General features: G+C 44.4%; 1 protein-coding gene across 3 annotated transcripts in view; it reads right to left on the minus strand.

The window, feature by feature from the left end:
• STARD13 (StAR related lipid transfer domain containing 13) overlaps window positions 1–26846 on the minus strand; it is a 218240-nt gene that overhangs the window by 119253 nt on the left and 72141 nt on the right. Inside the window, exon 1 of one of the 3 annotated variants that reach the window (XM_028726488.2) lies at window positions 13320–13798. The exons of the other annotated variants lie outside the window; for them this stretch is intronic. Coding sequence (XP_028582321.2) covers window positions 13320–13443 — 124 coding nt within the window. The 5' untranslated portion in view covers window positions 13444–13798. Of the gene's footprint in view, window positions 1–13319; window positions 13799–26846 lie in introns of those variants that run through there. 3 annotated transcript variants of the gene reach the window in all.

The following is a 26846-nucleotide window of genomic DNA, read 5'->3' on the forward strand; positions in this document are numbered from 1 at the left end:
GGTCATCTGAACTGAATTCGCCCATTCCCGTCCATTTTAGTTCACTGATGCCCAGGATGTCAATATTTATTCTTGCCATCTCATTTTTGACCACCTCCAACTTACCCAGGTTCATGGTTCTTACATTCCAGGTTCCTATGCAATATTTTCCTTTACAGCATTGGACTTTCCTTTCGCTTCCAGGCATATCCGCAACTGAGCGTCCTTTCGGCTTTGGCCCAGCCGCTTCATCAGCTCTGGATCTACTTGTACTTGCCCTCCGCTCTTCCCCAGTAGCATGTTGGACGCCTTCCGACCTGAGGGGCTCATCTTCCAGCGTCATAACTTTTATATGCCTGTTGTCTTTGTCCATGGAGTTTTCTTGGCAAGATACTGGAGTGGCTTGCCGGTTCCTCCTCCAGGTGGATCACGTTTGGTCAAAACTCTCCACTATGACTTGTTCATCTTGTGTGCCCTGCTCGGCGTAGTTCATAGCTTCTCTGAGTTCTTCAAGCCCCTTCGCCACGGCAAGGCAGTGATCCATGAAGGGGTTGCTGGTTTATGTTTCCCCCCAAAACTCTCCTAACACCTTCTGTTTCTTGTACTTTCTTGTTCCGTTTCTGCTCCCATGCACAGACAGAGGAAGCTGTTCTGGGGACATGTTGTCTCTCTGTCACTTGGGCAGGGATTTCTACAGACGGAGATTATTTTAAATGCCAGAGGGGAAAAAGAAGAGAGAAAACAGCTGCTGAAAAGACTCAGTTCATTACATCTGAAGTCTCATCTCTGTAGCCATTCACACACACCAACACAGACAGTACAAAGCAGGGCTGATTAATGGACCTTTCTGGGCATTTCTTCTTGTGGTTTGAGTGACACTCTCCATCACCCAAGGCACCTTTTTCTAAAGTTGCAACCTCACATCTTGCATTTTGATATAGGCAGCTCCAAACTTGAATTAGAGAACATACTCAGTTGGGAAGTGAGGGCTGCAAGATGTTTGTTAAAGAAGGTTTGTGAACAGTTCGCAGACCTGTCAGCATCCATCTGTTTGAATCTATTAACTGGCACATTCCCAGCTGTGACCTTCCCAATATCCAAAATAGAGGATGCTTTTGCCTTGCTCCAAACCATATAATTCTAGAATTGGTTTAATTATGTGGCATGGCAGAAACCTTTTTTAGAATAGCTCACAATAGCTCACTGAACTTCCCCAATACTCTGAATTCCTCACAGCAATCCAGATTGCAAGGAAATTATGTGGTACACCAGTCATAAGAACAAGATGGTAACATGAATGCATAATCTGTTGGAAAAAAGCATGGAGCAGCACAATGGAAGATCTAGCAAAGAGATTTTATTTACACACCATACTTTACAGTGCTCTGAGGCACAGTGCAGACTCAACCATAGTTAGCCCTGAGCCTTGTTATAATCCCAAACATGTGGACAATGTTTCTTGTGAAACCATAGTTTAGCTTCTGAGCTAAGCCTGCCCGCGTAGTGTAAACATGGAAACACACGCAATATCTGCTTGTCACCACATAAGCAAAGAGGATAGTTGTAAAACAGTGCAAACTGAGAATATCAGTCTAACATACACAAAATATAGAGGTTGAAGATACAAGGTTGAAGATACAAGGATGCTCTGGGAATTTGGAGGTCCCTAACTCTATCTAACTCATGCAAGACCCCTACTCTTTTGCAAGCTGAGTTGCACCCAAATCTCCAAGAGCTTTAAATGTAAGAAACGTAAAATACTGTATAGACGAGTAGAAAAAAGTAGTTAAGCTAAGCACAAACAACACCACTGCTACCTATCTGTAACACCACTGTAGTTAGACTGAAACCTTTGGGCAAGAGGCTGAAACGCATGAGGCATGGGTCACAATTCAGTGATATAGCAAATACTATAAATACTTTAAAAGTTCCAAATTCAATCCCTGTTGTTTCAAGGTTGGTTGGTTTTTAAGATAGCAGATGATGGAAATGATCTCTGTATGAGACCCTGGAAAGATTCTGCCAGTCAGAGTAGACAATACTGGCCTAAACGGAAAAATAGTCTGTCTGAATAAGACAGTTTCTTCTGTGCCAATATTAGACCTAAAGGTGTGAGCTGCTTATTTTGGATAAGTAAACATCTCCAGAACATGTTGTAAGGAGCAATTGTTTTGTAGTTTAGAAGTCAAATGCAAGCAAATATAACTATTCTGAATAAGGAAAGTATGTTTGAGATAGGAGAACAAATGTGAACAGTGTGTATATGTATCCTGGACTGAAAATATAGTAACATATGCTACATTCAATATAATTAGTAAGAAATTTTGGTATGAAAAACATCATGAGTATTGTTCAACACCAGACAACCACAATCCCTTTTGCACTACTACACATTCCCACCACCTTATATTTAGCTTCCAGATGTCAAGGAAAGCATATCTGAGATAATAATTCTATATATGTTTTCATTTTTGCTCCTAAAAATAATAATAACCTGAGATCCCAAGCACACTTGCTTGGAAATCATTTCTATCAATAAGGCTTCCAAGTTAATGCATCTAGATTTGCAATTTAAGTCAGCCATCAATTCCTAGTGGCATTTTTCTTTTCTTTTGTTATTAAATTTGTATCTCACCTCTCCTCCAATGGGCTCAAGGTGACAATCTCAGTATGGTGGTACCTCGGGTTAAGAACTTAATCCGTTCTGGAGGTCTGTTCTTAACCTGAAACTGTTCTTAACCTGAGGTACCACTTTAGCAAATGGGGCCTCCAGCTGCCGCCGCACCACCACCACACAATTTCTGTTCTCATCATGAAGCAAAGTTCTTAACCCGAGGTACTATTTCTGGGTTAGTGGAGTCTGTAACCTGAAGCATTTGTAACCTGAAGCGTCTAACTCGAGGTACCACTGTACTCCTTCTTTCCAGTGTGGTATAGTGGTTAAGAGCAGTAGACTCGATTCCCTGCTCCTCCACATGCAGCTGCTGGGTGACCTTGGGCCAGTCACACTTCTTTGAAGTCTCTCAGCCCCACTCACCTCACAGAGTGTTTGTTGTGGGGGAGGAAGGGAAAGGAGAATGTTAGCCACTTTGAGACTCCTGAAGGGGAGTGATAAAGCGGTATATCAAATCCAAACTCTTCTTCTTCTTCTTCCATATCTTCACAATAACCCTGGGATTGGCTGAGAGTTACACTAAGGGGTTGGTAACTAGCCCAAGATCACCCAATGAGCTTAATGGATGAGTGGAAATTTGAACCAGTGGTGTGCTGTCATTGGACTAGGGCAGGCATAGGCAAACTCGGCCCTCCAGATGTTTTGGGACTACAACTCCCATCATCTCTAGCTAACAGGACCAGTGGTCAGGGATGATGGGAACTGTAGTCTCAAAACATCTGGAGGGCCATGTTTGCCTATGCCTGGACTAGGCTAGTCTCACATGACACCCTGGCACCTCCTTCTCAAAGCCTGGGAAACTTCTGTCCAGCTTAGGGAGGGAGGCGTGATGCTCTGGTGGGTCCAAGAGCCCTCCTGCCACCTTCCCAAAGCCTGCCCAGCTTTAGGAATGAGGTAGGGCAACTCCAGCATCCTGTGAGAGTCCTGGCACTTCCTGCATACACGCTATACCTTTAAAGCACATTTGAAGCACACCTCCTTCCTCAAAGAATTCTGGGTACTGCAAAGGGGTCGCTGGGAATTGTAAGTCTATGAGGGATAAACTACAGTGCCCAGAATTCTTTGAGGGGAAGAAGGTCCTTAGAATGAGCTTTAAAGGTACAGTACCCTTCACTCTGCATTGCCCAGTTCACACATACACTGTTCCTCATTTTAATGCATTCGGCTCTTCCTTAACTTCTTTGGAACCCTCCTCTGTTTCTCAGTATCTTTGCTGGAATGTAGATATGAGAAGTGGGTACAATTCCTTTTAGCAAGAGCTTGTCACGTCATGTATGTAAGTATCCATGGCATGTTATTAATCACTGACCTTTTGGCGATCACCACAATTCTTATAGGACCGAACCTCCCACAGAAATTCTCTGGCTGTCCGCATGAAAGGACTAATGATAAGTAATCTTTTTCTTCCCAGAAGTACCAGAGATTATATAATGAGACTCTTTCAGAAGACTTCTCTTTGACAAAGAGGGTCTCTTTTTCCCCATTGCTGAGACAATGGTTTCACACATTAAAATAACCATTGAAGTTAATCAGAACTAGTAGCCCTTCTAATTCCCCAACCAACCAAGAAGAAAACAGAACATAATATCCTTGCTTTGCTTCTTGGAAACATGTGGCTGTAATTGACTGTGGTATGTAGGAGGGGATATACACAAAGTTCATGATGATAAATAGCATGTTTTGGGTACACAGAGTTTCCACATCCTTTTTTAAAAAATGGGCTCTACTGTGAAATATTCAGTTTATATGTGGATTGTTTAATTAATACTGGGTTATCTGAATTGGCAGAAAAAGCTTAGTTATGAAACAGTTATCAAAATAATAGTGTTCCTATTAGTTGAAATCAAAGCAAATACATGTAACACAGTCAATTTGTCATGAATGCATTGCACTAAATGTATATATAAACTCCACTGATTATATTTCTTGCAAATTAATGATTTCCTGTACATTAGCTCTATGTAAGATTTTTCTGTTGAGTTATAAAACTATTGTATTTTAAAATTCTGTTGGAAGCTGCCCAGAGTGGCTTGGGAAACCCAGCCAGATGGACGGGGTATAAATAATAAATTATATTATATTATATGTATTATATTCATTCCTATTGGAATAGCATCTCACTAGTTGGAAATGCCAATGGAAATCTATTGGTCTTATAACTCCTTTACGAATACTATTATTCTAATTCATTAAATATTCTATTTAGAAGAATGCTATCTCACAATTCATTGACAGTCTTGTCATAGCAGTAGAAATCAACTGTATGTCGTGCCATACCAATCAGAAACTGTTTTAAACACCCCACCTCTGTACTCTAGGAATAGCAAATATCAACAGTGTTAACACCATTTCTAAAGCAACTAACGTGATCAGGATAACCACAGGAGGTTCCTTTGCCCAAGCAAGAGTATCTTGGAGGCTGGAACACAAAAAAGAGTCTGTTCCACAAAGATAGTCGCATTCCTGATTAGGTGGTTTAAAAACCTGGTCTGGGTGGAATTCAGAAGATCTCTTGTAACCTAATCACACTCATACCAAATAGAGCCCTACTGACTTCCTAGCGCACTGATGTCACAGCAATTCATAATACATGTTTTGTTCCAGTGCTTCACTGCTTTCAATGCCAGTTTTTGTCTTTATCAGAAACCAGCCTAATAAAATTTGGGAGCGTCTGATTATAGATAAAATCACATTCCAATCAATTAAAAGTAGCATCCAATCCAAAGTATGAGGATTTATTGAGGAAATAGCTTCTGTTCTTAACTGTAGCTGATGCCCAAGATGGGTTCTCAAAGCCTAGCTAGACTTTTTCGATCCTTATTTATTGGTGCTTTCTAAATTTGATTGTGTTTACTTGAAATCATAGAATTGTATGATCTAGTCCAACCCTCAGCAATGCAGGAATCTCAGCTAAAGCATGACAGATGACTATTCAACCTCTGCTTAAAAACCTCCAAGGATGGAGAGTCCACAACCCCCCCGAAGAGAGACAGTTCCACTGTTGAACAGCTCTTACTGTCAGAAAGTTCCTTCTGATGTTTAGTCGGAATCTCCTTTCTTGTAACTTGAAGCCATTGGTTTGAGTCTAACCCTCCAGAGCAGGAGAAAACAAGCTTGCTCCATCTTCCATTTGACAGCTCTTGAAATATTTGGAAATGGCTATCAGATCTCCTCCCAGTCTCCTCTTTCCCCTCTTGTCGATGCAGCACTCTGTTGATAAAATTATTAACGTCTCTTGGTTTCTGAATATGGAAGACCCCTCCAAAGCACCGTAGGGTAAGGCACACATGCCAATGGCCTTTGGAGAGAGACACTTTGTATAGGTGTTTATATGCTTAAAGTCTCTGAGCCAAGATAGGCAAGCTGCAATGCTTTTAGAGGAGAGCATAAATATAGTGGGCAGAATGGAAACCTGATGAAATGGATAACCAGTGGGACACAGTTATCTTCGAATACAAACTTTACAGGAAGTACAGGAAATCTATGCTTCCACGTGCCATAAGAAAGTTGCAGAGATAGTGCAGAATAGTGCGCACCCCGGAAATGATCTCTTTCAGCTTTTGCCTTCTGGAAGAAGGTTGTTGTTGTTTAGTTGTTTAGTCGTCTCCGACTCTTCGTGACCCCGTGGACCAGAGCACGCCAGGCACTCCTGTCTTCCACTGCCTCCCGCAGTTTGGTCAAACTCATGCTGGTAGCTTCGAGAAGACTGTCCAACCATCTCGTCCTCTGTCGTTCCCTTCTCCTTGTGCCCTCAATCTTTCCCAACATCAGGGTCTTTTCCAGGGAGTCTTCTCTTCTCAAAGTATTGGAGCCTCAGCTTCAGGATCTGTCCTTCCAGTGAGCACTCAGGGCTGATTTCCCTAAGAATGGATAGGTTTGATGTTCTTTAAGTCCATGGGACTCTCAAGAGTCTCCTCCAGCACCATAATTCAAAAGCATTAATTCTTCAGCGATCAGCCTTCTTTATGGTCCAGGGTACAGGGTTATAAAGACTAGGACTAGCTGTCTGAGAAACAGTTTCTATTCAAATGTGATTTTGGTTTTAAACGCAGTGTAAGGTAGTCTCTATGGAAGTATATTGTATTTAATTATGGGGTATCAGAGTTTTTAGGGGGCTAACCAGGCTGGGATAGCTGGGATAGCAGGCTTGTTGGTTTCTGAATGTCTGATGTAGATTTTCAATTTCATTGTTCTGTATGGGACAATGAGAATAAAGATTCGTATCGTATCGTATCGTAGAAAGCATTTCCTGGAGGTACAGTACTGTTGCTCTGTACATTGAAGAGAATACGAGTCCAGGAAACTAGACATTCCAAAAGATTCATCCAGGCCCCAAGAGTAATTTAGTACTGGGGATATACTCTCATCCACCTGAGCAAACTGCACAGGATGATCTTGAGCCAGAGAATGAAATCAAGGAAACATCCAAAGGAGGAAGTGTAATAGTAGCGAGTGAGTTCAATAACTCTCAAACAAATATGAGATACAAGCATGTTCCAGTCACGGTGACAAAGAGATAACTTTTCTAGATGTCCTAAATGACTGTGCTCTAGAAAACTTGGTCATGAAACGGACCAGGGCGGCAGTAACCCTGGACTTAAGTGAAGTCCAATCTTAAGTGAAGTCCAAGACCTGATGTGAGGTGTAAATGTTGTGGAGACACTTCATCGAAAGATCTCAGGGCAGTTCACAAGATAAAAATACAAGGGAAAGTTAAAACAAAAAAGGACGAAACAATAAACCCCTCTCCCACAAACACATTTAAAAGGAGGCCTTGTTGAAGAGAAACGTTTTTGCTCGGTGCCTAAAGATATGTGATGTAGACACCAGCTGCACCTCCCTGGGGAGAACATTCCACAGACAGGGAGCCACTGCAGAAAAGGCCCGTTCTTTTGTTGCCACTCTCCGGATCTCACGTGGATAAATGCAAAGAAGGCCCTCAGATGATGAACACACAGTCTGGGATGGTTTATATGAAAAGAGGAGGTCGTTGGGGCATTGTGGTCCTGAGTTGTGAACAGATAGCATCCACCCACCCAAAATTGATAGGTCTTGATTGCCACTCCTCATCACTTCAGGTGTTCTCTTTGAAGTTTAGAGATAATGGTTTATTTGCTTGAGTCAACTACCCTATTCCAGATTCATCTACCCTATTCCACTAGCAGAAGCCAGTGCAAGGGCTCTCACTAGCACAATGGGGTATTCCTCCCCACCTCTCACAGATTCATTCTGGAGGGTTGAGAGATCTCCTAGAACAGGGGGAGGAGGGAGGAGATGGTTCTCTTGGGCAAGTGAGACAGGGCTGTGCTGGTGGAATGATCTCCCTAGCACTATGCTGAATTCCACTCATTCTTTTTATAGTAAAAATATATTGGAAAATATTCAAAAGCAAGAGAGAGGAAAGCCAGACAGAAAGAAGACACTTCTTTAAGTCATCTTAAGAGTAGGTTGGTATGGGATTGCATTGCCAAATTCAAGTCTGCAATGAAAAGCTGCTGATTTGACTGTCACTCAAGGATTTGGTGAGAATAACAGATCAAGGCTTTTTAAAAAATAAATAATTAAATGTTGGGCAACTGTTCAACATACAAGTATGAAGGATGAGCAGCTGATAGCATTCCAGAGCATAATAATATATTTAGACCATGATTTTTTATTAAGAAATGTTAGAATGAAGTAGAGGATACAAGGCCTTGGGCTGCATTTGTAGAGGCCATGACTAAAGCACACAAATTAAGATGGACATAAAATGCAAAGGCAAAAAGCTGAAAAGTCACTTAGGTATGACAGAATATATTTTGCACTCTTTTTTCCCATCTTGCGTGCACAATTTTGCTACCTTGTCAAATTAATCATTTCAGGCTGCAATCCTATACACATTTAGCTGGGAATAAGTCACGCTGAATGCCTTTAGACTTACTTCTGAATGGACATATATAGGATTGCATGGTAAACCAGATAAGCATCAGCTGTCCTACAAGATCACCAGCCTACTGGTAGAAATAGAAGTTTAAATTATAGTGTTTCATTATTATTTATTAGGTTTTTTTATCCCACTCTGTGTTCCCAAGGAGCCCCAGGCAGTAAACAAAACAGCAGAAGGTTTTATAAGTTTAGGACTTCAGTACTTCAACCCCCTTAGCCAAAAACCCTTACTTAATCATTATTAATCTAGAATTTATTCAAGGACTTGCCTGCAGCCGAATAGTAGTTAGTCAAGAAAATTTGCTTCACAGGAAATGGCAGCTGGCATGCACTTTAATTTTGTTGTTGCAGCATTATATACCAAAAGAGATATGGCTGTTCTGATTAAGAATAAGTAACGGGAAACTGTCAAGCGCAATGAAGACTGTAAATTGTTCCCTGTGTTTACTGGTGGCTCCCACAGGCTCCCACTATGTCAGCATACTTTGGGACTTCAGACAGCTGCTACCATCATGCAGCTGAAGTAAGAGGCTCTTGGAGAGCAAACAAACCTTTCACTTTTCCTTCAGGGGTTTCTTAGTTCCTGACTAGCTTCAAACTGGCTCAACAGTGCAACTACCTGGGAGTCTCAACTTCCATTGGCTGCCACTACACACAATAGAGGCAGACTTCTTGTTTAAACTCTGTTGTCTGTCCCAATCACATATGAAGTGAGGAGTACCTAGTGTCTAAAACAAGATTTTTCACCATTTGTTTACAAAAGTTAGTGAGGTTTTCCTCCTTCTTGAAAGGGGTTTTAAACTGACATTCTTATGAGAAATCATAAAATTTTCTCCTGAATGATATGTGTCCACATCATGCGTCAGTTTGTAGATAATTTTTTGGTTATTATACAGTAGATCAGGCACAAGGTTGTTGCTACATGTAATAAGAGCTGACTTGGCATTTTAACTTTACAGAGTTGAGGTTATTTGAACTTGGAACATGACCACAAGCTGCCATGCAAAGTCCAACAATTACAGATATATAGCCACAGATATAACTACTGAGGACAATGCAGAAGATAATTACATTTAGCCTAAAATGATATGTGTAAATCTCCTGACAAAACTACTCATTCTCTGAAAAGTATAAAATGCCTCCTGAGATCAAGGACTTTTCCAAATCTCTCATATTGATGCTTTCTGAGATGGATGCCTCCTGAGATCAAGGACTTTTCCAAATCTCTCATATTGATGCTTTCTAAGATGGGTGAAAAACCTTGTGGTCCTCCAGATGTGGCTGAACTACAACTTCCATCATCCCTGGCCGTTGGCCATGCTGTCTGGTGGTGATGGGAGAGTTGAAGTTCAACAACATCTGGAGGGCCACAGGTTCCCCACTGCTATTTTGTAACCAAGAAAACATCTGACCACCCCTCTGATTTATAGAGTTTACAATTCTTATATTGTTAGTGTGCCATGATCGGTACTCATGCATGGCCATGCCTCATGAAACAGATGAATGTTGCCTTTACCTCCCAAGCGAAAGTATCCGAGTAGACAGTGGCATGCACAGCAAGCATGTCACCCACCCACCCAAATGGTTTCCTGTTTCAAAAGGGGCTGTTGCAGCATGAGATGTGCCCACATGAAAGCAGCATCCATGCCAAAAAGGTAAGTGTATAGAGATTTGTTTTCTTGGCAGCTCTTACTCATCTTTTTCCTAGGGACAAGACAGACAAAAGGAGGAGGCATGGGCTATGTACATACACAAAACAGGACTATGGGAAACTGAACCATGAAAACTAAAAGCCCATCAGCTCAAATGGCAGAGAATACAACTCACCCATCCCTGTTTGGCTCTGATTCTGTGTGTACACATGGTAGATAAATAATGTGTTTTCTTGATACTGCCTCCTGGCGGAATGATGCCACACACAAAACAGGACAGGAAGAAGTACATTTCATGTACTCACAAAGAACGCTCACTTTAGAAAACCTTTACTTTTGATACATAAACAGAGCAGAAAGTGAAATTGCAGCTCCATCCTTCTATAGACCATTAGGGTCTCTAGGGGGGGGGGGGGACCTGTGGCACTTCACGTGTTGCTGGACCACAACTCCCATTGTCCAAGATCATTGGCTATGCTGGGTAGAACTGGAATCCAACAATATCTGAAGACAAGCCCTCTATCCCTACTCTATCTGTACTCTGGTCATCATAGAAAGGGCACACTTTGGCTGGGGTTTCACACCCCCCCGAAAGAGATTGTTAAGACAATATGTGGGCCCCAAGACTCAGGAAGCACTTTGATCTCTTACCCCACACCTGACCACTGCTTTCCCTTATTCCTGAATGTTTACATCACAGAAGATCACTCATGTACTAGAGCTACTCAACATGAAGTGGGAGTCTCTGAGGCAGGGCAGCAGTGGCGGCGGTGGCGGCAGTGAAACAGAAGGCGTTTATATCCTCCCTGTGTGCTTCACATGCTTTTGGTTGAGTGCAGAAAGTGCCGCACAAGCTTGCCAAAAGTTCCAGGTAGGAACACAGCGAGCTGAGAGCATCTTGGCACTTCTGCCAGCCAAACATTGCAACCAACTAAACACAGCAGGGAGGGGGAAAACATTCCTTGCTCCTCTGTGGTCACAGGAGGTGCTTTTCAGGAGCAGCTCCTTTCCCTACTGCCTGGTTTGCTAATCTGAAATGAAATGGGAGATCAATAATTGAGAAGATGGTAAAGATAGAAGCTCGCAACACTGGAGAAGGCAGGAAAAGCACTTCAGCTGCAGGCTGGGGTGAGGGGTAGGGACCGCTAGAAAGCTGCCCTGGGGACGCACGATTGTGAACCAAAGCAACGTATTTAAAAATAGCTTAGGAAAACACACTGGAAAGGGCCAGCTGCACGTTTCACAGATACTGTATATAAAGAAGCTCTCTTGTAGGAATTTACACCTAGCTACTGTGGCCACACAGAGATTGCTCCTGAACAAACACATTCCACAATGTGCTACAGCGACCATGTGTGAGCATGCATGTGCAACCACAGCACATCCTATACTCGGTATACAGACATTCTGGTCAGGGTATACAGCTGAACACCCTGGGCAGAGTGAAGGTCAAGAAACCTTCTAACTAAATGCAGCATAGAGATGAAGGCTGGGGTGCGGGTGGAGAGACTTAGCAAGAGTCTTTCAGTATAGTCAGAGTGCCCTGCAAGGAGAGAAGTGGTTGCACGGCCTCAGGGGAATGGAGGGGCTGGGATGGAGTGGATCACATTGAGCCTTGACCTCAAAGGGAAAAGGGAAGCTGAGGGGAAAGTTGGAAGTTCCTGTTGTACACCTTTCACACAACCATATATATGGAGAAAGACAAATGAATTCTGTTTTAGACACGTAAGTACATAAAGTCATAGATCGCGATGTCTCGCTTATCAGGAAGTTAAGTTAATCCACTTCAGTGCGCACACCAATTGGAAGGGCAGCCAGGATGAAATTCTCAAGTGCAATTAGGCTGCGTACACATTATACAGCTAGGTCATTCTTATTCTCAATTCAGATCGAAAGTGGTTTGCTGGGGGGAAACACATCAAAATGCAGGATTTCATAAGAACAGAATAGATATGGATTGATGCTAATGCCATACAAACACTGCTTCCCCAACCAGCAGTGGGAACATGCTGGGTGCAGAGTAAATGGGAGCATTTACTAGAGAGGGATAAAAGTCCAATTGGACTCAGTGGGGGAGTGCATCTAACTAAGCCTGCTTCCCTAAGCTGCATGGGATGCAGAAATAGTTGTGTGGTGCATCCAAACCCTAGCACATGCTTCAGAGCAACGCAGGCAAGAATAGCACACAACTGCACCAAACTGTCCAGAATCAGAAAATTGGTCCATCCCGGTCTGTGCTTCCAATGAGACCTATTTTTAAAACACTGAGATTCTGGCACAGAGCACCAATCCATTTTATTGCACAGAGCTCCGATGTGCAGCGTGCAGCCCTCTTGACGTACAAGGTCCCTGTGGCACATTACAAAGTCACGCACAGCGCACAGATCTCAAGGCACAGCATGATGTTCAGGGAGGAACCGGTCCAAGAATCAGAAAACAACAAATGCCCCCCCCCCCCCTAGCATGGATAATAATAATAATAACCTAAAACATTGACAATCTGTTCTTCTATAATGGTACACACACACACCCAGAAAAGAAGCTGCTATTTCGTCCCAGCCTTGGCAATGTCTCAGTACTGTATAACACATCCTGGTCCTAACTAAACTCTTACATCAATACTGCACCAACAGAGTTTTGATGTACAAACCCAAGTCCCCATAGAGATGCGGGAGTGTGAGTCCAATGAAAAGCCTCCTCTTTTTTATTTTTTGGCAAGGTTTCTTCTGCTTTCTATCTGCAGAACCTTCATTGGAAAAGTGTCTCTTCTGAATTGTTCTCCTGCAGATAGAAGGCAGAAAGGAGTCTGGCCAAGGCGAGCTTATCATTCGGAGCGCAGAGGCGGGAAATACAAAAACAAAAAACCAAAAAAAGCACCCGAACGGTGTTCAAAGAAGAGAGAGACAGAGCAAAACTTGGCGCGCGCGCTCGGAAGTCGAGCAAGTGTGGAGTTGTTGCCGCCGCCGCCTGGCATCGTGGCAAGCGCAGGGCAGGCGGACTCTCTGTCTGTCTGTCTGAGGGGGTCCCCCGAGCGCATTGCACCTCTTTTCCCCTTGAGGCTTGCAAGGGCGGACGCGCGCCGGACTGACCTGCCAGGCGCCTCTCGCGGACGTTCTTCCAGAGTAAATCCCAGGCTTTGACCGTCGAGTCCCGGAGCTGCTCGCTGAAGGACCTCCGCAGCTGGGGCTTGGCCGCCGGCCGCTTGCAGCTCATCCTAGCGGCGTCCGCGGGGCATAACGCCGCCTCCGCCGGCCCCGGGGGCTCCGCGCGCGCGCCCAAACCGCGTCCCGGAGACGCTCAGCCACATGCGGAGCCGCGGCATGAGCAAAGCCCCGCGGGGGCCCAGCCGCCGCCGCTGCCGCCTTCCCTGTGGGGCTTCTCCCGGGCCTGGTCGCTGCAGCAGCTGCTTCTTCCTGCCGCCGCCGGCGTGGCTGCCCGGAGCGCACGAGTCCCGCTGGCGCGCCGTGCGAGCGGTTGTGCGGAGGCGCTGGGCTCCTGGGCTGCTTCCCCCCTGCGCTTCGCCTTCTCCTCCCTCCGCCCCCGGAGGGGTGAGCTGAACTCTCCGCTCGCCGCCTTGCAGCTCGCCTCGCGGAAACCGCCCCCGGAAGGGTCATCGTCGCCGTCCCGGCCATTAGGCAGCACCCCTCGCCCACAGGCGCGCCCCCCGACGCCCGCCCGCGCCCCTCGCGCAGGTGAGGAATGCGCTCCTGCCGGGGGAAACGCGCCCCGTTCAGTTCAATGGAGCGTCTTCCCCGGGAAGGCTACGTGAGTAGGGTTGCACCCCAAAGCAGCAGCAAAGCCCAGCTGCAGGCAACAAGCGCGCCAATGTTCAAGGCCAATTTTTGGCACATTTGGAGGCAAGGGCAGAACGGGATACCTGCGAGCTGGCACTGGCCGCCCCACTGATGCCAACCGGCGGAATTCAGAGGAAGAGGCAGGCCCAGAAGCTGCAAGGAGCAGGAACATCCACTTCATGCATTTAAAGCACGGGACTTCCGCCAAAAATACTGGGAACTGTAGTTTGTGGGTGCTGGGAACTGTAGCTCTGGGCGAGGCCCAGGTTGCTTTGGAGGAAATCTATTTGCTAATCTACATCAAAGTGTGTTCACTTTTTTAAAAAAGGCATAAGGGGTGGCCTTATGGAGTAGTAGCCAATGAGGTGCTCCGGGGCTTTTGCTAAACTACAACTCCCATCATCCGTTACCATTGACCATTCTGACTGAAGCTGATGGGAGCTGAAGTCCTACAACATCTGGAGGGCACCGGGTTGGCTACTCAACATAATTATGCATGTGTAGAGAAAGTGGATAGGGAAGTTTTTCTCCTTCTCTCATAATACTGCAACCTGGGACTATCCAATGAAGCTGTATGATCAGGGCAGGCAAGCCGAGGTACCAGCTGGAGAGTTGAGAAATGCTGTTGCACTCATGTGCTCTAAAAAGTTCATTTGGTAATTCTGACATCTTGACAATGGAGAAGAGGCTGTGTTAGAGGATGTATCCCTTTTAGCGCATGCATATGAGCACCACAGACAGTGGAAGAAAAACTCAATGCACAGAATAGTAAGGTTTTGATCAAGTTTATATCCCACTCTTCAAAAGGATTTTTCCTAGAAAGAGGATTTCTCCCATGCTTCATTTTTTAAAAAAAGGTTGTGTTTTCCATCTGCTGGGCCAATTCGGAAGTTTTTTGTTGATTGAGAGAGGGTGAATTTGAGATAAGGTGAACTTCATCAAAGAGTTTCACTTCAAAGGAGCCTTAACTACAAACACGATTGATGTGCCATCAATAAGTGAGAACGGAGGTTATCAGCAACATGTGGAAGAGACAAGGCCAAATTTAACAGAGGTCGTTTTCACGTCATCCTCTCTCTCTCTAGATACACCTGCCCTGTCCCACCCAATGTATACACTTATACCCATTGTTCAGAAACCTGTGGCCTTCCTGATGTGCGAATATAGCTCCCACCAGCCCTGACCATTGGCTGTGCTAGCTGTGACTGATGGGAGTCCAACATCTGGACTCAGGTCCCTATCACTCACAGACAACAACCTATATGTGCCCAATCAGTGGCTGCCTCACTGCACTTGAGAGCAACAGGTTAGCTTAGGGGGTACAGGGCAGGCTGTGTGGCACAAATGTCACCTCCAATATATTGCCACTGCTTCCATTCCCCACATCTGCCTAAGGTGGCTGCATCACTATGCTGCTTAGTAAGGCTGATCCCAGAGATACTGTCCACTGATTTATGGGCCTGGACAAAATAATGTCACAAGCTTCAGCAAACACAGCCCAGAGGTTGTCGGTTGTCCATTCCCACTCTGCTGGATTAATGCACTTTCTCAAACATCTGTCCAATATTAAACACAGACTCCAGGGCGAAAGGGAAAACTTGTCTGCGGCAGCTGATAGATGCTGCTTTCTTAATGACGAAAATCCTTTTCGCATTATTGTCTGGCCCAAGTGAACAGGATCTCCTGGTGAGAGGCATTTTTATGCAACCACCCTTTGAACTGTTTGGTGGTATGAGCTTTAATTTGTGGGATGTGCAGTGGAAGCACTGGATGTGGTGGAAAGGGGGACACCTCCAACTTCCCTGAAAGAGATTGGGTAGTTCAGTGGGTTGGTTTTGTTCGCTGCTAATGAAATACACTCAGGAATGAAAACGACATTCCTCATGCCACCCCTCCTCCTGTTCTGCCGGAACAGAGGCGTAAAAGGTTTCATGTTATTCTAATTATGTATGGTTTTTAGTGCCTACATTGCGACAGTAATTAATTACTAGTTTAATTGATACCAGATGATATTCCTGCCTCAATTAAGAAATGCATTAATTTTCCATGTTGTTGTTTCTCCTATAGAATCTAGATTTTATTTCCATTCGATCAAGAAGGAAACTGCTATTCAGCCTGATGGCAAATACCTTCAGAAGTGTGGCAGGTATTTTATTTTGACAATGAAGCAGCTTCTTTTTTCATTATTGCTTTTGTGCTGTTTTTATTTGTAACACCAATGAGTACACCTGCAGGGTCCCAGCCTTCCTGTCATTGAATAGCCAATAGAAGGCTTTGAAACCTAATTGCTACAGGAAGTCTGATTCCCTAATAGAGCAAGGAATCTTGAATTATGACCTGGGCATGCTGTTGGATCTTCCCAGACATTGCCTCTCTACTGAATAGGGAGATAGGTGTGCTGCTCAGAGTGCAAGCAATTTAAGAGATTTTCTCCTGGGGCTGGTTTAGGTGACCTGGCTGCAGTGCCCTTTTCAGTTACAAAAAGTTCAGTTTTGACCATGCAATCAAATTAGGAAGAGGTGTGTTAGAAACAGGATGTAAATGTTACAGTGCAAGAGAAAGGCAGAGAAAAATGGGGATATTTTTAGGGCCTTCTCATACAGTGGTACCTCGGGTTACATACGCTTCAGGTTACATATACTTCAGGTTACAGACTCCGCTAACCCAGAAATAGTACCTCAGGTTAAGAACTTTGCTTCAGGATTAGAACAGAAATCGTGCTCCGGTGGCGCAGCGGCAGCAGGAGGCCCCATTAGCTAAAGTGGTGCTTCAGGTTAAGAACAGTTTCAGGTTAAGAACGGACCTCCGGAACGAATTACCTAAGTACTTAACCCGAGGTACCACTGTACAACCATGCAAAAGGAATACACTTGTTTTCTAGTAAGCATGGTGGTTAAAGCACCATACTATACACTGGTGCTTGATGCTGAAAAAATAACAAGCAACCAACCTAAATATTAGCCAGGCAGTCTCACTAGACACTGTAGTCACCACATTATACACCAGAGGTAAAAAGGACTGTATTATATATTTTTTTACTGCCAGGCCAATGTGATCTATATTTTGATGACCCCTTACGTTGATAACAGATAAGGTAACTATATGAAGAACATACCCTGTTATGGTAAAAAGTAGCGCTGGGTTAAAGTATTTGTCCTAAGCAACTCTAATATGCTTTGTGGGTGTTGCAACCAGGCAAAAATGACAATTGCATTAATATTTTTAGGGAGAGGGATTTCCATTTTTTAAAAAAAACAACAACTTAAGGGTGGTTCTTTCTTTCAGTATAAATGCCTTGCTGCTCCTGTTGGAAACAGATCTTTGGTCTGTTCCAGCAGCAGTTGTCTTATATTGTTATGAACTTTAACAACTTCACACCATAGTGGCTTCCAACCTAATTCTAATGGTCACGAAATATAAGTCACCTACTAATAAGCAGCATGATTACAAAAGTAAGTAGTCAGCTCAGTAGCACCTCAATCCATGTATAGTCTTAATAAAATAAAATTATTTGTAGCACGAAGTACTACGGTGCAAAGAACTCCTCCCTCAAAGTGGTTTTCAAATAGGTATTTCAATCAATGTGGCTCTTCCAAGGTACTATTTTTAAAAATAGCTTATGCCGAGTTTCCATTAAAAAAAAATTCCAGCATGGTGGCTAACAATAGTTAAGGGTACCATCCTACACATACTTACTAGTGAAGCTTAAAGGGTAAAGGTAAAGGGACCCCCGACCATTAGGTCCAGTCGTGACTGACTCTGGGGTTGCGGCACTTTATTGGCTGAGGGAGCCGGCATACAGCCTCTGGGTCATGTGGCCAGCATGACTAAGCCACTTCTGGCGAACCAGAGCAGCGCACAGCAACACCGTTTACCTTCCTGCCGGAGTGGTATCTACTTGCACTTTGACATGCTTTCGAACTGCTAGGTTGGCCGGAGCAGGGACCGAGCAACGGGAGCTCACCCCGTCGCGGGGATTTGAACCGCCAACCTTCTGATCTGCAAGTCCTAGGCTCTGTGGTTAACCCGCAGCGCCACCCTACTAGTGAAGCTTACTTCTGAATAAATACTGAAAAGACACAATAAAGAACTATTTGTTTAACAAAAGACTTACATCCTGAAATTTAACACACACACCCCATGCCAATATAATCTCCGTGCCTCGTAACAGCAGAGACAGCAAAATAAATGAATTGGCTGGAACCATTCCTAAATGGCCCCTGAAATAAGCAGGTTTTTCATTACTTGCCAGAAGACAAGCAGTGGCAGAGTCAAGTGGGCCTCCCATGGGAAGGCATTCCACAGCTGTGGCTGCAATCCCAAAGGGTCTGTCTTGCATCCCCACCACAGACGACAGGAGGACATGCAGCAGAGCCTCGGGTGTTGATAAGAATACTGCTAGGACATCCCGGCCCCAGAATATCTGAGGCCTTAAAGGTAAAAGCCATCAAAACTCAACCTGGAAACAAATTGGTAGCCAAGCAAAATAGGAGTTAATACTGAAACGGAAGTTGAATCTCTGGAAGCTGTGTTTGGAATCAACTGACGTTTCTGAGAATCCTTCAGAGGCACACCCGTGAAGGTGATGTTACAGTAGACTGGGGTGTCATAAAACCATAGAATTGTAGAATTGGATGGGTCATCTCATCCAACCCCCTGCAATGAAGGAATCCTGTCCATAGCCGTCCCTGGGTGGGCTCAAACCACCAACCTTCTGGTTAACAGCCAGACACACTGACCCGATTACGCCACAAGGGGTTGTAACCAATGTAGTGCTGCGTTAAAATCACTTAGTGGTATACTTGCTGTGCTGGTGGAAAGCAAGGGAAAACACAAGTACATTACCAAAGATTGTTGCGCAACCGATTGCACAACAAGAACCAGCTGGTGTACAATAAGAATTAGCTGTCTGAGGAATCTTCCACTAGCACAACAGTTGCGTTGGATTCCTTTGTTGCACAACCTTTTAATTCTGCCATCCGTTGGTGCTTAAAGATGCATCCCACTTTTTGATGACCAGTCTGTTGTTAATTTCAAGCTTGCTTCGCTGGTAATGTCTTCCTTTTTAATATGAAACTAACATGTTAAATGACACTGGCATGGACCTTAGACCTTAAGAGACGGATCACTAATATGCATCATGTTAAGTGGTGGTCTTCAGTTTGATGCAATGGGCTGAAAAGGCAAAACACCTGCCTTCGTATTTGTTTCTAGGATCTTTAAATAATGAATTATACTTTTTCGAGAGAAAACAGTATAAAAACAACAGTATTTCCTTCTCTTCGCCACAAAGGAATCATCCCTCACAGTAGAGTTCAGGTCTAGATTGGAAACAAAACTGACGTGTCAAGTTAAATTGAAACCCTTGTGGGATAAAGTCATCTATGAAATCTGCTTATACTTGCCAATCCTAATCAGGTACTGGACGGGAAAAACAATAAAGTAAACAAGTACTTAACATCTCCTGGGATTTGAAAACAAAAGATTTCACTTCCCTTGTTTTTTTCTCTCTCTAAAAAAATGCCTTTTTGCTCCATTTTATATGCTGCATGCTGCATATTTAAAAGCCTAGGGACAGTGAAGTGTGGGCAAAATGTCCTTTGTTGATAAGGCAATTGTCTGGAAGAGTGGAATTCATGGCAGTGGAGACACTGCAATAACATCGCAGTTGAGTTGAATTTTGAGTTGCAGTTTTCATTATATTATTGTGAGCAATTGCTAGCACCATACAAATTGGAAGTGTGTTTTGAAAACTGAATGTGTTTAATGCTTTTTAATAAAAACTAGCCAACTCAATAAAGGGGGGGGGGTGAGGAATCAATGGGTCTACTCTTGCCCAGGCTCTGGGTTTCTGCGCTGTGGGGAAAACAATCCTTGCCTGCCTATTTGCTCCCCCTGCCCTTCACATTTCCCTTCACGTAAATGGCACCCAGTGAATGGCCACCTCCTCTGTACACAGAGCCTTTCTCTGAAGAAAGTAAGGGACAAATGACACATTACATTAATCATGCTATAAGAAAACAAAGTGTGCTTAACACTGCCGCTTTGATTTCGGATGGAAACTAGCCAGATGGGTTCCCATCACAGCTCGGGTGCGTGACGCTGGATCAAGACCAAACATGGCTAATTTTCTTTCAAGGTAAAGAGTGGCAGCATAAAGCACACTTGGGGGAAGGGGGCATTACTAGTGGAATATGTAGTTTGGGTCTAATGTGTACGTAGGCTCCATATTCATCTTTAAAGCACATTTTAATTCTACTTCAAAGGATTCTGGGCACTGTAGTTTGCTAAGCATTGCTGGGAATTGTAACTCTGTGAGGGGTGAATTACTGTGCCCAGTGTGGGTGTTAAAAATGGAGCGGGAAACCCAACTCTGCTAGCATCAATGCCCTATAGAGGACTCTGAAGTTCTTTTCACCCTTTGCTCTGAGAACATTTTAGCAGAGTCCAGCTGCACCTGTATTCCATTAACTTTAAAAGCATTTCACTGTTTACAGTCACCAGGAAATGTCAATGTCTGTGTTATATTAACAAGTCAGAAATAACAAATGTAGTCTCGGTTTTTAAGGGTTAGCTGAGAACACTTCACTCTGACTCACTTGCATGCTTAACTTCCGAACGCAACTGACGCTGACTGAGTGGCCCTATATTCTTTATATCACAAAGGGCAAGTTCTGGAAGTGTGTAAAGAACAGAGTCCCTGGAATACAAATCACATATGCACCAGCAGTGCGTGAGTGGCACCAGTTCAGGTTCTGGTGGGTGAAGCCAAGGATATTTTGGGGTGGGGAACACAAGGTTTAGAAGCAATGGGAGACAGGCCAGTACGAATCTGCATTTTGCTTCATGTGGACAAGTCCCTAGTCATGCATGGTCTGAAACATGGGGTTGTGGGCTTTCATAAGTGGAGACCCTGGTGACAAGTCCAAGACCGTTTGGTCCTTCAACTCTGTCTCATATATAATATCCTTCCTTGAATTTGTCTGCATGCCTGCGTCTAAAATCTCAATGGATATTACTTCTAGCATTCCTGCATATATAAAGAAGAACATAGGAGAAGCACCTAACTATTGTCTTCTACACCATCCTTCTCCAAGCTAGTATATAGAATGTTCTGTGTCTATTCGGTTTGGAGGTGTCTTGCCTTTAGGGCATGAAATAAACTAGTCAAGAGACGCTTCCTCACCTCCAGCCGTAGAATACACAGCTGGCACACATTGCAACATTGGAAAATTGACATGCAAAATATATCTCTTTAGCAGCAACAACCCACTGCATTTGTGGCGCTACTAAAATTGAGGATGGTGTTGGATGATTCTGTGAAGGAAAATATACAGTGGGGGCAGGGGGAGTTAGCAGGTTTCTGCATATAAGCCCTAGAGTTGATACCTGCAAACCGAATGAAAAAGTCGCATCGACTACAGCGTATGTTCCATTTGAAAATCTCTCTTCCACTTTCCATATTGCATTGACAAATATGTGACGTATAGGAAATCCAGAGGTGTTCTTGCAGTCTATTCATACCCTGCCTCTTGAAACAACACCTAAGTTTGAGTGGTTGCCCTTGTCTTTGCCTTCCCACAGTTAACTGTTTCCTTCACTATTGAAATTTCGATGGTAAGTCCTTGGGGCAGGGCCCTGCCTCTTTCTGCTTAAATTCCTTGCAAAATATGTGGATTGATAGGGGGAAAAAAACCATCCAATCTTTCAGCCATGTCATGCATGCAGCCTCAAAATACAGCTTGAGGTTTGGGACTGTGAACTTGCCCCTTCTCTAGGCTCCATCAATAATTTGAACCTTACTCTTGACTTCTTACCTTGCCAAATAAAATTAGAAAGATCCCTTTGCCAGGCTTTAAAACATTTTGTCCCAATAATTATTGGGATCGTCTGGAAAAGGAAGAGCATTTTTGGGAGAATTGACATTTTTATCAAGGCTATCCTACCCCATAAAGACAAGTTCAATTTATTCCTTTTATTTCCTTCCACTTCTTCACATAGTTATCTTTGTACAAATTGGTATTTTTATTTGTGATCCAGATCCCCAGATACTTAGCTTTTGTGGTGATTTTAAGGCCTGTTACCCTTTCCAATTCTTCCTGTTCCTTTACCCCCATATTTTTCATTAATAATTTAGATTTTTCTTTATTTAACTTTCACTGCTACTTTGAGACACGGGTCTCTTTTCTGACGTTGTCCCTTTGGTGTTTTTAAAGGGCGACGGCGACGTGGTCTTGTTCCCAGGAGAGATTGGGTGACATATATGCTTTGATGCTGTGGCACAGCCCAGAGATCTGAAATGGAAATCCTGCAAAAGCTCTAGAGTTCTGTTCTCATTTTGCACCTGCACAGATCCGAACTGCCTAAGGAGCACATTACTGTGCCTCATCTCAGACTGCTTGGACCAAACCCAACCGCCATGTAATTCCATTGAATTTAAGTGGAGTTATGGCAGGCAAAAGCAAAACAACAACAACAACAAAACTGGCCTTGCGGGTTTGTAAATGAACTACAGTTGGCGGTGGCGGGGGGGGGGGGAGTTAGAGGGTGTCTGTGATAAGCAAGAGCAGTGGCAAAAGGAGCATATCTCCTAGTTAGTTTTGGACAGCTGACACTAACTCCATTGTGAGATAAGTCTTACCGACTGTGGGAAAAGCAGCGGGGAAAGACTCACACCAGCATCCAACTAGTATTTAATGGAAAAAAACAGATCTGGAAATCTTGACAGTATCTGCTCCCCTCTCTCCCAATCCTCCCCCCCCCCCCCGCCCTCCATCCCTTCCAAAGAAGCAATGAAAGTAACTTGTAAAGTATCATTTGCTTCAGTTCCTAGTCCAAACATGCATTTCCTCAACTGGCTTTATTTTTTGGGGGGGAGGGTATTACTTTCAGAGGAGAGAAGGTGGGTGGTTTGGGGGGGGTGGCTCAAGTGGATGTTTATTTTCTGCCAGAGAAGAGGAGCTGTTTCTCGGCATCATCAAAAAAAAAGATGAATCATTGTTTAATTAAAAAAAGATATATCAAGTAACCTCAAGATAAGTTTTGGGAATCTCGGTTATAAAAGGGAACACCCATGCAGTGCAAATCCCAGTAGAAGAATAGATTGACTTTCTTATATCCTCCAACTCAGTGAGCATTTTAGTGTTGGCTCTGGGGGTGGGTGGAGGAAGAAGGGGGGGGGGAACCACCCACACAAGAGCAGCAGATGGAAAAGAAAACATTTCGCCGTCTTCTCTGCAGTGTAAGGATAAAATGTGCTGGATATATAAATGAAAATTAATCCCTTTCAAGTAAATACCTGAAGGTTGAACACATTTCCTTTGCCACTGGAGGTGTATATCAGAAGGGAAGACAAAACTGAGAAAACTTCTGCGAAGGATGGGGAACCTGTGGCACTTTCTGCAGTTCTTGGACTCCCAGAAGCTTCAGCCATCGTGGGCGATCATGATGGGGGTTGAAGACCAACAGCAGCAGGACCACAGATTCCTCCACCTGTGACTCAAACCTTGCTCTTGGGTTGCCGCTTTACTATTAACCTAGACAGCATCTTAAAAAGTAGAGACATCACCTTGCCAACGAAGGTCCGTATAGTAAAAGCTATGGTTCTCCCAGTAGTGATGTATGGAAGTGAGAGCTGGAGCATAAAGAAGGCTGATTGCCGAAGAATTGATGCTTTTGAATTATGGTGCTGGAGGAGACTCTTGAGAGTCCCATGGACTGCAAGAAGATCAAACCTATCCATTCTGAAGGAAATCAGCCCTGAGTGCTCACTGGAAGGACAGATCGTGAAGCTGAGGCACAAGATGGAGGGCACAAGGAGAAGGGGACGACAGAGGATGAGATGGTTGGATAGTGTCTTCGAAGCTACCAGCATGAATTTGACCAAACTGCGGGAGGCAGTGGAGGACAGGGGTGCCTGGCGTGCTCTGGTCCATGGGGTCACGAAGAGTCGGACACGACTAAACGACTAAACGACTAAACAACAACAACCATCTCCAACCGTATTTGCATACATAAAAAACCAAATCTCTGAATAGAAGCATAGTTGGAATACAAGAATTAGCAGAGTAAGAGTATTAGTAAGACTCACTGAACGGCCATTACACTGAAACAGGAAGTTTGAAGCTCTTCAAACTCAGGACATAACGTAGACCTCATTGGTCCTCACCTCAAATGTTCCCAAGCTTCAAGTGCGCCACTGGTGTGGCAACACTGCTGACCTCTCAGTGCATCAGAAGCCTCTGGGCATAGAACCGAGCAGAGGCCCTTCTCGGTAGTGGTGCCCACCCTGTGGAATGCCCACCCATCAGATGTCAAGCAACTATCTGACTTTTAGAAGACATCTGAAGGCAACCCTGTATTGGGAAAATTTTCATGTCTAATGTTTTGCATTTTTTTATGTGCTGTAAGCCACCCAGAGCAGCTGGAGAAACCCAGCCAGATGGGCGGGGTATAATACTAACAACAACAACAACAACAACAACAACAACAACAACAACAACAACAACAACAACGTAGTACAGTGCAGGGGCATCACAGACACACTGTGTCAAGTCTCCCATGTGTTTCTCGAACAGGCCCAAATAGCTTAGGCAGTAGTGGACCCTTGATCCACAGCCAGTCACTCAAGGTCTGCAATTTGTGAAGTTAAGATGTAATGGAAATGAAAGCAAATATTCAAGAGTTGCTGAGAATAATGGAACAATGCTGGGAAGCTAGCAAGGAGACCTTTAGCACAATAATAAAGAATAATAATAATAATAAATTTTATTTATATCCTGCCCTCCCCAGCTGAAGCTGGGCTCAGGGCGGCTAACAACAATCAAAATAATCCAACATTCTAAAAACATTCATTATAGAATTAATTAAAATCAAATTGATGGCAACCATTAAGCAAAATTCTGTGCAGATTGCCAGAGGAGGGGGTCAGGCTGCGCCCTGACCAAAGGCCTGGTGGAACAGCTCTGTCTTGCAGGCCCTGCGGAAAGATGTCAGGTCCCGCAGGGCGCTAGTCTCTTGTGACAGAGCGTTCCACCAGATTGGAGCCGCAGCCGAGAAAGCCCTGGCTCTAGTTGAGGCCAGCCTAACCGCTCTGTGGCCTGGGATCTTCAGGATGTTTTTATTTGCAGACTGTAAATTTCTCTGTGGGACATACCAGGAGAGGCGGTCCCGTAGGTACGAGGGTCCTAGGCCGTATAGGGCTTTAAAGGTTAAAACCAGCACCTTAAACCTGATCCTGTACTCCACCGGGAGCCAGTGCAGCTGGTATAGTACCGGATGAATATGATCTCGCAGCGAAGACCCCATAAGGAGTCTCGCCGTGGCATTCTGCACCCTCTGGAGTTTCTGGGTCAGTCTCAAGGGCAGCCCCACGTAGAGTGAGTTACAATAATCCAGTCTGGAGGTGACCGTTGCACGGGTCACAGTGGCTAGGTCAGGGCGAGAGAGATAAGGAGCCAACTGCTTAGCTTGGCGGAGATGAAAAAATGCCGCCTTTGTTATAGCTGTAATCTGTGCCTCCATAGAGAGGGAGTTATCGAAGATTACACCCAAACTTTTAACAGACGATGCTGGCACTAACTGCACCCCCGCAAGAGATGGGAGGTGCCCCCTCAATCCCATATCGCCCCGTCCCAGCCAGAGGACCTCTGTCTTCGAAGGATTTAACTTCAACCGGCTCCCACGTAACCATCCAGCCACAGCTTCCATTCCACTATCTAACAGCTCTTACTGTCAGAAAGTTCTTTCTGATGTTTAGTCGGAATCTCCTTTCTTGTAACTTGAATCCATTGGTTCAGATCCTACCCTCTGGAGCAGGAGAAAAGAAGCTCACTCCACCTTCCATGTGACAGCCCTTGAGATATTTAAAGATGGCTATCATATCTCCTCTCAGTCTTCTCATTTCCATGTTAAACATACCCAACTCCTTCAACCATTCCTCATAAGGTTTGGTTTCCAGACCCTTGATCATCTTGGTCGCCCTCATCCGCACACATACCAGTTTGTCAATATCCTTCTTAAATTGTGACGCCCAGAACTGGACACAGTACTCCAGGTGTGATCTGGCTATGGCAGAATAGAACAGTACTATGACTTCCCTTGAACAGGACACAAGACTTCTGTTGATGCAGCCTAGAATAGAATTAGATTTTTTTTTGCTGCTGCATCACTGTGTTGACTAATGTTAAGCCTGTGGTCTCCTAGGACTCTGAGATCCATGGGCGTAGCCAGGATTTTGGTTGGGAGGCAGGACTTTGGGGGGTGGGGTGGACAGAACTGCCGTGACTGGTCAGTTAGTTAAGTATTTTGTTGTACTTGATCAGGGGAGCATCTGCACACACACACCCCTTGGCAACACCCATACCGAGATCCTTTTCACACATACTACTGGCAAGACATGTGCCTCCCCCTCTTATATCTGTGCAGAAGGTTCTTCCTGCCAAGCGTAGAACCTGACATTTGTCCCTATTGAAATTCATTTTGTCTTCAGCAGCACTGGCTAGCCTTCCCAGTAGGGTATCCACTGCAATTTGATGAGCATCACCTCAATTCCAAATTTGAGGGGCATCCCCCTCAGTTCCTTCAACCAAGATATAAAGACGTTGAACACCCCACTTGGCATTTCCCCCCAGGTCATGTTAAGTCTGCAAACAGACAAGCCAACAACTTGTAATTACAGTGGTAACTCGGGTTACATGCGCTTCAGGTTACATACGCTTCATGTTACAAACTCCGCTAACCCCGAAATAATACCTCGGGTTAAGAACTTTGCTTCAGGATGAGAACAGAAATTGTACTCTGGCAGTGCGGCAGCAGCGGGAG

Source organism: Podarcis muralis, chromosome 4, assembly GCF_964188315.1.
Source record: "Podarcis muralis chromosome 4, rPodMur119.hap1.1, whole genome shotgun sequence".
NCBI lineage: Eukaryota > Metazoa > Chordata > Lepidosauria > Squamata > Lacertidae > Podarcis > Podarcis muralis.